This window comes from Dermacentor silvarum, chromosome 11 (assembly GCF_013339745.2).
Source record: "Dermacentor silvarum isolate Dsil-2018 chromosome 11, BIME_Dsil_1.4, whole genome shotgun sequence".
Taxonomy (NCBI): domain Eukaryota; kingdom Metazoa; phylum Arthropoda; class Arachnida; order Ixodida; family Ixodidae; genus Dermacentor; species Dermacentor silvarum.
Window position 1 is genome coordinate 23,851,573 of NC_051164.1, and position 11,418 is coordinate 23,862,990.

An 11,418-nucleotide genomic window follows, 5' to 3' on the forward strand; every position below is an offset into this window, starting at 1 on the left:
GCGTAGGTAGCTTATGCGTACAAACTGGCGTACATTCAGTGGCGTCCACAATGGAGGGGCGGGAGAAATATAAGCTCGAAAGACGGAGCCAGTCTAATGCAGGAGAGAGGGGTCACATGTCATCATAGAGCATGCGAGGGGTCGCAGCTGCCAGAAGATTGTTTCTCTTGTTCTTTGAAGTTACTGCAACTTTTGTGAGAACACGAAGACGGTCAATGCATCCCACCTGGTTATGTGACATCCATACTGTGACCTCCACTAACCTCTGAATTCCGCGAACTCCATTCCATTGCATTCTGTGCACAGGTGGCATGTTTTGTGTTTACGGGCAAACTGCCTTTTATACAAAGTATATGCGCGTATGAAAAATTAAATAGATGGTAATGAAAAGTTACTTGATATGTGAAGTAATAAACATCAACATAACAGAAGGGCGAGAAGAATCGCTAATAAATGATGCGGAAATATACATATAGTGTAATGAATGAGAGAAGCAGACAGCCGGCCCTCCGCCAGAACGCCTGTTTTACTGACTCGTCGTCTTCTCTCTCTGCCCGCGCCCGCCGTCCGAGAGCGCGAGCATGAGTGCGTCTTTCTCTGCATTACAATAGCTTCATAAACATGTCATATATTAGCTACCATATATAACCGTTGGTAAATGCATAAAAGACACAGGAAAAATATTCATTGGTGCATCAAACATGTCGGCAATCTTGGAAACATGTCTCGGGCATGTTGGGCATACACGTCGGCCTGCCTATGGTTTCAGAATTTCCCCTAGAAAGTGTGCTGAACTTGTGTATTAGAAATGACTCTCAAGCTTCTCTGTCGTAGTGAGTGGAGAATCCTGATTTTAAATTAAATTTTTCGAAAGGCTGGCCTAGTGTGTTCACATGTTTGTAGAGCGGGAGCTGCGGTATCGATTTTACGTGTGATTTCTAATTATTAATACTAATATTTATACATTGAATACCACATTTCACTTATACACACAAATATGGTTCCCCGGCCAATCACACTGAGAATGATTCGCTTAACTAGATGTTTGCCTGTTTTTTGATTGGTCGACAGTGCTGGCGGCAGTCACTGACGTATTCGTCTGCGAGGCTGCCGACAGCCCGCAGCGGAAGCCGTTTCCTTGGCTTCCGCTGCGGTGTTTGCTTCTTCTTGCCTCATCCGCCCTCGGCTCTGGTTCTTCACTCCTCGCTCAGACAGCAGTTTTGATGGTGTGCACAGTGTTGTCTGATCCTACTTTTAGTGTCTCGGCGATCTCGAGAGAGCGAGCAGCCTGTCGATGCAGCGCGAGGCACTTCACAAACAGCCGCTGGCACTCGTACAGTGCCGTTATACTTGCTCGCCGATTTGGCTAACATCACGCCCTAATAAACTCCCTGAATCGTGCCCCAATTGCTTTCCTTGAATTACAACATCCCGTCTCGTAAACGCGACTTCTGTAGACACTACTCCTTCGATACCGAGCTTCCATATAGCATTTCCTAAGTAAACTTGTTATCCTGCAGTTTAGATGGTTGTGCTGTTATTGTGTTTCGAATGGCTTTAGTAAACATTTTGACAATGTGACACATAACATTCGTCTAAGCTTAGCAGTCATAGCTTAGATACAAACATGCACTTTTGTTTGCACTTTTTAATCAAAATGAAGCAAATATGTGGTTGTTAATGGCCAAACCTTGTTCTGTTAAATGACGTGCACCTCGGGAGGAACTGCGAGCTCGAATTTTTACATTTCCTTATTTCAGTTAGACATTGTCATCACCAAATAAAAAATGCCGTTTTGCTCATAATGTGAAGTCGAGACGCGATAGCTGGCGCAATATTATGCAGTGTTATGTCTGCTAGCTGCTCGAGTAAATATTCAAAGACGCGCGAGCAGTCTACTTATAGTGACTAAAACGCTACAGGCGGTTTCTCAACAAGACTTTAAAGAGTAGCCTAAAAGGAGTTTTCGTTTGTACGATGTATTGTGAGCGCAAATGGCGCAGGCGAGCAAATATACAACGTTACAAGTGTCGCAGTAGTAATCCCCTGGGATTTTGAATGAAAATTAAGACGCGGTGCTCTTGCAACATTATCGGTCCTCGTTATGGGGCAGAGTTTGCATGGAAGTTTTCCACGTGGTGCGCAGTCATTGAAGATAGCTGAGTTAATTTCAGGGTTAGTGACAATCTGTGAGGTTGGTGGCCCGTATGAATACCACCCGCGGAGGTTCAGGAACAATTTGGCGCATTTTATCGCTCTGCAAGGGTATGGTATGATGTTTCCGGGGGATATGATTTATGTTAGTAGTCGATGCTGAATATCTGAGGATAAGGTTAGTTCGTGAATCTGGGGGAGCTGGTTTGCTGTTCATAAGCGTATGACCACCAGGTTTGTCTGCTTTTTGTATCGCGTCGCTGATAACAGAGGGAGGATAACGCTGGTGTAGTAAGTGGTGACGGCGTCGTTCACAGTTCAATGCTAAGTCCTCTTTTTAGTGCGTATCCACTTGAAACGAAGTGCTTGGCTGTACTACGTTTTACATGGCTACTATGAAAATGTAAGTATTCGTGCTTATCTGTTGGTTTTCTGTAAACTGATGTGCCAATCCTATTTTTGTGCACACTTGCACTAACATTCAGAAAGGTGATTTCGTAAGTCGAATATGTATGGGAGAATGAGATGGTGGGATTGACTCCTCTCCCTTGCATTCCACTGTTTGCGTCCATCCATCTGATATTCCTCACTCCCCTCCATTGTGGACGCCACTGAATGTACTCGTGTTGGTATTCATGACTGCGTACGTTTTTATTATCTTTTTTTGGTTCCCTCTTACAGAGAACATCTACAAATGGAGCTCTAGGTGCTCGCAATCGCACTCTTGATGAAGGCCTAACCTTGGCCTGAACGTCGAAATTACATGCTTGTTTGTGCTGTTTTACTTGCGCCTGCACTTTCAATTTATTAGACACCGGATCCCGAGAACGACTTCCTTCACACACACACACACACACACACACACATACACACACACACACACACACACATATATATATATATATATATATATATAAACTGAATTTTTCAATGGACCATGCGTATGTAGTTAGAATTGGATTTATATAGTTAAAATTTGAAATATATATATATATATATATATATATATATATATATATATATATATGGGAGGAGAATGAGATGGCGGCATTGACTCCTCGTGATGACTCTTGAAGAAGGCCGGACCCCGACCGCACCGTCAGCGAAGTCCTGTTATGTTTTTCGTACGTGCTTCTATTTTTTTAAGTACTTCTGTGCCGGCTCCTGTGATTCTTTACTTCACAAACACACACACACACATATCTCTCTCTCTCTCTCTCTCTCTCTATATATATATATATATATATATAAGGGGTCTTTCAGCGAACACTTTCAAAAACTCCTAAAGGTTGCCTGTCACAGCTAGCACAATTCTAGTTGGTGAGCTGGTCTACTCGAACAGGCGGACATTACTTGCACAATAAATTGAAATTCATAATCGAATAATTAACAAAAATTGACTAATAAAGTTTTTAACTAATTCCCTAATGGCTCATATTGCAACTTACAAATTGTAGCCGCGAAGTTCACAAGGCTGATCCACTTGGAACGAATTCTCCGGATGACACCAGTTTCGAGATATTAATTCTCGAACTTTGCGGAGAAATGCATTGGCGTTCCAGTTAACAAAACGCCACTTTATGCATTGAAGCACAGAATTAACCGGAACGCCTATGCATTTCTCCGCAAAGTTCAGTGATTAATATATCGAAACTGGTGTAGTCGTGAAGTTCGCAAGGCGAATCCCAAGTGGATTCGCCTTGCGAACTTCACGAGTACAATTTGTAAATTACAATATAGGCCATCAGGTGATTAGAGAAAAACTTAAGTAGTGAATTTTTGTTGATTAGTCGAATATGCATTTCAATTTGTTGTGCAAGTAATGTCCGCCTCTTCGAGTAGACCAGCTCATTAGCGAGAATCGGGCTATCTACTACAGGCAACCTTAAAGAAATTGTGAAGTATTCGCTGAAACACCCTGTATATATATATATATATATATATATATATATATATATCAATGCAGAACACGCGCGTATGAAGCACTCTATTGGCGTTTCGGCCAAGGGTCAGGCTTTATTAGGGTACAATGCATGGCGTCAGAGCAGTTAATATACATTCGCACATAAACCGGATGAAGATAAGTTTGCATGAATAACGAAGAAAATGGTCGAATGCAAATACTTGTCAATCATTCAAAGGAACAGCTGATACATGTGTATACGGATGTGGTTTGCTAAAGCTTCATTGGAAAACACAAAGCAAAATTTATATATATATATATATATATATATATGAGAAGAAAGGGAACCGAGGGGCCCGATTTTTATAATCATATTATAAGAAGCCAACAAACAATGACACCAATGACAACATAGGGGAAATTACTTGTACTTACTAATTGAATTAAAAAAATAATTAAAATAATGCAAATGAAAATGGATGAAAAACTACTGGCCGTAGGTGGGGAACGATCCAACGTCTTCGCATTACGCGTGTGAGGCTCTTGCCATTGAGCTACCGCGGCTTTAATTCAAGTAGTAAGTACAAGTAATTTCCCTATGTTGTCCTTGTGCCATTGTTTGTTGGCTTCTTATGTAATATATATATATATATATATATATATATATATACATGAACGTGTAGGTTGAGGACGCACGTACGAAAAAAAACGATGCTTTATTTCCTACGTTTCGTAAGACACAAAGATGCTTTTTTTGCGTACGTGCGTCCTCAACAGACACTGGATTTCTGGATTTTTCAATGGGCCAAGCTTATTTAGCAAAATGAGAAGCACAACTTCGCGGTTATCTTAGGTGTATTTACCGAACAGTTTCGGTTGGTGGACCGACCTTCAAAAAGGTCGGTCCAAACGTTGGCGCACTCGGTACTTCATATTAAGTGCACCGGTGGGCTATCGTTGACGCGAGAGCTCATGCGAGTAAGCAACCAAATGGACTCACTGGTCTTTCCGGCGGGCACCTGTCCGCATATCTTGTGGCCGGCCAGCTCCAGGTAGTCGTGGTGGCAGCCGGCGCTGTACTCCAGGTCGAAGGCGTCGAATGTGACTAGCAGCATGCACACGGCGTCGCTGTGTCGCCGGATGAAATATCGGCAGTCGAGTCCCGGCCGGTAAGGGCCCGGGTCTATAGCCGGGGCTCTCCAGCTCGAACTCCTCGAGCGCGTACAGCCGGTCGCAGCTGGGCTGCGGGTGATCATGCTGCTGTCGTTTGGTGGCGACGTCCAAAGAATCCGACGGATGCGGATACGGTTTCGGATGGTACAACTCGGGTGGTCCTCCTCCCAGGGACGTCGGGGGTCGGCCGGCGGAAGTATGCTGGGCTGCCATCGCGTTGCTATGGCATGCACCGCTTGTATGGCTTTCGGTAGCCATGTAATCGAGTCAGGGTGCATAACTGATTTCGCAAGGGTGAACCAAACTGTTGTGAGCCCCACGTTCATTCCCTGCCCATTTAATTGGTTGGTCCTGTACATCATCACAACATCGGGTGATAACATGTCATCAGCCCCGTGTCTCGGGAAGCGGAAACATGCCATCACCCTCTTAAACAAGCACGGAATTGGTGAGCATGGACCCTGAATGAGCTGGCAAGCATGTTTGGCAAGGGGGTAAAGGCAGGTGGGACGTCGCCACTTTTCCCAATTTCATTTTCATGCCATTTTTAGGGTGATACTGACGACGACTTTAAAAAAATTCGTTCATTTGCTTGCGAAAACTTGAATTCACATTCCTTACACCACGTCTCACTGATTCTCCGATTCTTTAACTTTTTTCTCGAAAAACGCGGCTTGAAAAAAAAAAGCCCGTTTGTACTTTCCGCGCTTCCCATGACGTATAAGGATACCATCCAGTCGCAAGCGAGGCCGGTGTTGGGGGTTACACAGTAAGTGCTACCAGATACGCGAGGGTGCATTTTGCTTGGCTTGGCTGCATTGCACCGGCAAACTGACAGTGTCGCTGGAAATGGATGTGGGTGAGGTGGCGCCTGCGCGCTAAGTCCACAATGCGTGGCTCTTTCCTTGAGTGAACTATCTCCTGAGTGCAAACGGTAGGCCCGTGTCACAAACAGAATGTTGTTTTTGAGTGGCAGGAAAAGCGTCTGCCCACAAATTTACAGCGAAGCTGTCTCTGGCTATGGTTCTACGGATTTTTCGTGTCGTCCAACACATCTGCATGCGCAAAAACTCAGCACCAGAATTTCATACGAAATCGCTTCATTCTACGCATAAGCTTATAACGTCTCATCATTTGGATATGTATTTTCAGTAGATTATAGTTATCAATAGGCACCGTTTTCACTGTTGACTCTCAGATAATAAGGGTTTCTCAAAGATTTGCTGCTGTGCGACCCACGTAGGCTATGTACGCTCCCACCACTCTTTCTTTGTCGTCGTTCAAAGCGCTTGCGTTTGCGCCTGTCTAGTTTCCTCCGGCTCCTCGAGGTGGTGGTAGTCTTCCACGCGAATGTATGCCGCCGATCAAGACCGCCGATCAAAATAAAGTAGACTGTTTTAGTTCCGCGTCCGCCACAGCTCTGCGTATGCAGGAAACCCGCAGAGGTGACAGTGCGCTGCGTAGTACGCAGGAGCACGCTCTTGCGTGCGCCCGCAGCTTTTCAAAAGCTGCGTAGCGTCCGCTGCGGGCTTTTCGGGATGCTCTCACCTGTTCTTGCGTGCCCACGAGAGCGCGGTTTTCGACATGGCTCCACCCTTGATTACATTGCTATTATCAAAACGCGTGACTCTGCGACATTTTCGTGGCAGATTGGAAACTGTGGTTTGACTTGCTTGTGGTTTGACTTCTTGGTGGCTGATATTGGCTACATAGTTTCAGAAGCTGGCGTATGGTGGCTCTAAGTAGCACACTGCAGTGCAAGTGAGCAATCCACTTCTTAATTGTTGCGTCCTGCCAATTAACGCCTGCCGGAGTGCGCTCGCTGCGTACGTGGGTGGTTGCGGACGCCCAACTAAAACTGTCTAGTGTGTCCTTCTTCACTATGATCACCGTCGCCGCTAAAGAAAAATAAAATTTGCTCATATATTTGATCTAAACTCCGTGTCACCTCTATGTCGTGGGCTAAACTGCTTCGCTAGTAATCCACTTTCGCAGCAGTAGAATGGCGCGTAATTTTTTCTATTCAACTGAAACAGTTTGTACGAATAGTTGGCAGGCGTACGAATGCAGGCTGCCATGCGCGTCCATCCATTTCTGGTCTGTCTGTTACCCCTGTCTTGTCTAACGTCGAATCGTGCTTTCGTACGTCATGTTCCGACAATACCGTCCAGCCCAATGTCCTGTTCTGCTAAGCATCCCTGCCCACTGTTGCACGTTGAATGATGCCGAATATCAGCGTGCTCGTGCCACGATTTCTAAACTGCATTCTCTTGATTAAAAATACCCAGATGCAAATATGGCTTAAAAGCACTTTCTATAAATATAGCATGGCATAATTTTTTTCAATAAATTCCTGCGCATTTAACAAAATATCGCGGTACCAATTGCGTGCTTTTTGCGCTGTGTTTCGCCAGCGCCGATGGGCTCACCAGCCGTGTCCTCCCTTTTTGCATTATATGAATAAATTGCAGTTATGGACACCGACATAACAGTGCATAAGTGATCTACGCTACGGAGTCTACGTACTTGACATGTCAAATCTAAATTCCCTTTAGTGTTCCTTTAAAGGGGTACCGACGGAAGAAAGTTTAAGTTTCGCTTGTTCGTGTAAAACAAAGGAGCGTCGTGTAAAATAGTTGGTTTTGAACTTCTTGACGAGGATATGAAATCTTACAAGCAAAGTCCTCACCGCAAAGCGATCGCGTGTAGCGTGCACGACTTACCATCGCCTCCTTCTCCCGTGGGGCAGCCGAGTTGCTTGTAGAAGCCGAGGAATCCTTTCCCGGCATCGTGGTCATTGGATATGAAATGCATTGTCACGCTACGGCGGGGACCCCTGAAGTCCAAGATGGCTGGATTTTACAAACGAAACAGGTCATTAACGCGAAGCCATGAACGAGTTTAGACGCTAAAGACAGCGCAAACAGGCGTTCTTATGCACCCATGGTTCGCTAAGGCGTATTCATTGAGCGCAGCTATACGGAAGTGCAAGGTGCCGGCGGAGGAGTTGTGCATCTATACCTGCTTCACATACGTCGCATTGAGCTTTAGCCTAACGTATGTTTCTCCTGTCACGACATGCTGCATGCGTGTGTATAGAATTCTGTCATATACTCACAGTCTTCGGAACCCTCTCTGCGAAACTCCCGTAATGCGTCCGCTCTTTACAGCTCTAACCCTGACGGTCTCACTTTATTTGTTTCGCTTCTGCTTCCTGGTTGTTATATAATGAACCAGCCCTGACAGAAAATGCTATCGTTGCTGAAGCAGTGACACAATGTACGGTTTGTGTGTTTTGGCAGCCGCAGATCGGTTGATGGTAGACCATGGCTTGCATTATCCTGTGGTGCTCTGAAACGGTGAGTTGTCATCGATGGGCGCATTCTAGGGGTCAAAAAGCGGGCAACTCGGCTGCTCACGTTAGTCATATGCTTTTTCTGTGCCTCCTGGGTCTCGTCTCACTGTACAAACAAGGCACTCGGCCGCCGCCATGCCACAGGGCGATGTGGCCAAGCCCGACGCACGTTTTTCGCCGGTCTTCCTCACTTCTCAAAAAGATTAAAGGGACATTAAAAATATTAACCCAAATTATATCGATAGAATATTCGTCCAGTCTCCTATCATTGTTTTCTGCTTGCCAGTATTTGTTGTGCAAAAAAAAAAATCGGGGTTGCTTGCACTAGTGTCGCAAGGCTAAAGACCCAGTGGAGCTGATCGGTTCCTCGTTGGTCCTGGCTGTGCGAAGTGATGCTAAGTTATACGAAGTGTGTAAGCGTTTCCTCGAGGTCCATGGCATCGGGGAACGCCTCGCGAAGCACTTGCAGTCCGAGCACACGTAGGGGAAGTGGGGCGAAAGCTATGGACAACGTACACGCGGCGCGCAGCAGACGACACGCAGGGATGACGTCACGGCGCATGCGCAGTAGCGCGCAGCTGGTGGGACCTCGGCCGAGCCGCCACCAGAGGCGCCTGCTGCAGTCAGGGACACCGCGAGCGTTCGGCGCTAATGCCCGGAAACGGAGAAGCGCGGATGGCGTCGGCAGCACCTCTGCCTCATTGGTGCTGCTACAATTTGTTTCTCTCTGTCTCTCTCTCGCTCTCATTTTCTCTTCCTGTCTTCCGAGCATAGCGCGCGACGCGCGCACTCTGTCTTGCTCTCATTTTCTTTTTCTCTCTCCCGACCATAGCTCGCGACGCTCCGCGAGGTGGTTGCTAGGCAACGCAGTGGTAGGCGGCACACATTACGGCTGGCTTAAACAGCTCCGCTGTTAAAAATTGTCTCTGAAGGTCCCACAGCTGCTTCTCCATTTGAATCGCCCGCGCCGAAGCGGGCGACTTGGGGTAATCATTACGTGACCTCCCCCTCTGCTGTTCTCAGTGAATCATCCAGTGCTGACATCACACGACAGGTACCACAGTTCATTATATAGGCGGCACCACTCCGAATAATAATTTCCATCATTTCTTCGCTTACAAAAGCTCTGTGCGCGCTACGAATGGCGAATTCGTTATTACAAAGGCGTAATAACTGAATCTAGCTCGACCTAATATTTCCCTTTAATGTCCCTTTAAGACAGAGCTTCCGAGAAGAAGCTGCTATTAAAACGCTGCTGCTACCACGTGACGTACTCACAATGCACAGTCTACTTGCCTACTAGCCATGACAATGTCGAAGATTGGAATATTATACGTCTTCCATGAGTGCCCCACACCGGAGACACTGTGTATGACACCCCGGCCAATGGCGCGGAGTCGTTGCGAGTGCCGGGCGCGGTTGTTCCAAAGTGGTCCGCGCGTGAACGTACTGGGGCCGAGCTCTTACGTGGTTCCACACCAGGATCAGATAACGTGTTTTTTTTTCTCTCTTTTTAATCTATACATTAAAACTAGGCCTCAGTTTGTCAACGCAGATAGCGCGACTCAGTTTTCCTTGAGCCCTCAACCCCGAGGTCCTTGACGTATATCACGTCACACGTGCAAATGCTGCCTATCTCAGACGTGCAAATGCTGCCGATATTGACAGCGCCTTCGCAAAAATGGTACGATGTGCGCAAATCTATATGACGAGCCCGAGGAATCTGACAAGGCGCCATTTGCCGAGTAACATGACCACTCACGTATCTGTCCCTCCAGCTGACGGTTGCAGTAGCGGACGCCGTTGATCTCCATGAAGTCGGCGCCACACTGGCCGTCTGGGCTGTTGTTCGAGTGCAAGTTGAACTGGATGAACGACAGCTCCACCCTGCGTACACAACAGCGGAGAGCGCAACAGCAAGACGTGTACTGAATTTTTAATTTTATCATTCTTCTTTGCTCTCATTTTCGTACTTGCCTACCCGAGAACATTTAAAATTCGTAAAGCTACAGTGGACATAACAAGGGGGAGGAGGAGGGGTGACCGCATACATTTTATTGAAGTTTGCGCTGAACACACATTTTATCAGATACATGCGCACTGTATCAACGATGATTGGTAAAAAAATAGGAACAACAGTAGAAACGCAAAATCAAACTACTGTTTTTAGATTACAGTTACTTTTCCAGCGACGTTGCAGTTGCCCATTTCGCTTGGTTTTAGGTGCGAAGCACCTTATGCGCTCGGGCTGTCTGCGTCTGCTGTCGTCGTCGTCACGGTATAAGCAAGCGGCTCGTGCTCGCGCTCGGCACCACTGCTCCCGCGTTCGTCGTCGTCGTGGTCTTCCACAGCTGGCTGCGTTGCCGCTCATCATTCCAGCGTAGAATTTCACTTGTCTTCTGTCGTCGTAACGGGGATGCCGCGTTTACGGGGTTATCAGCCATTCCTTAAGGCAGTATGAGCCCATTAGCGGTGCATCACTGCATGCTTCGCACCTCCCCAGGTTTCACGTTAGTGGAGCTGCATTTCGCCCAATGGGTCATTTGACACTTACGCATAAAATTTAATTCACCTCGTGGTAACTGTAATAACTAATAAAAACTAAAACAGTAAGAAAGGCCTCCATAATTTTATTTCTGGGGTTTTACGTGCCGAAACCACAATATGATTATGAGGCACGCCGTAGTGGGGGAACTCCGCATTACTTTTGATCACCTTGGGGTTCTTTAAGGTGCACCCAATGCACGGTACACAGATGCTTTTTGCATTTCGCCCCCATCGAAATGCGATCGCCGTGGCCGGGATTTGAACCCGCGCCCTGGGGCTTAGTAGC

At 46.5% G+C, this 11,418-nt stretch overlaps 1 protein-coding gene across 1 annotated transcript in view; it reads right to left on the reverse strand.

The window, feature by feature from the left end:
* Nucleotides 1-11,418, reverse strand: part of LOC119432464 (uncharacterized) — a 43,612-nt gene that overhangs the window by 29,804 nt on the left and 2,390 nt on the right. The window contains 4 exon segments of the mRNA XM_049658246.1: nucleotides 5,058-5,238; nucleotides 5,240-5,436; nucleotides 7,954-8,082; nucleotides 10,348-10,472. Coding sequence (XP_049514203.1) covers nucleotides 5,058-5,238; nucleotides 5,240-5,436; nucleotides 7,954-8,082; nucleotides 10,348-10,472 — 632 coding nt within the window.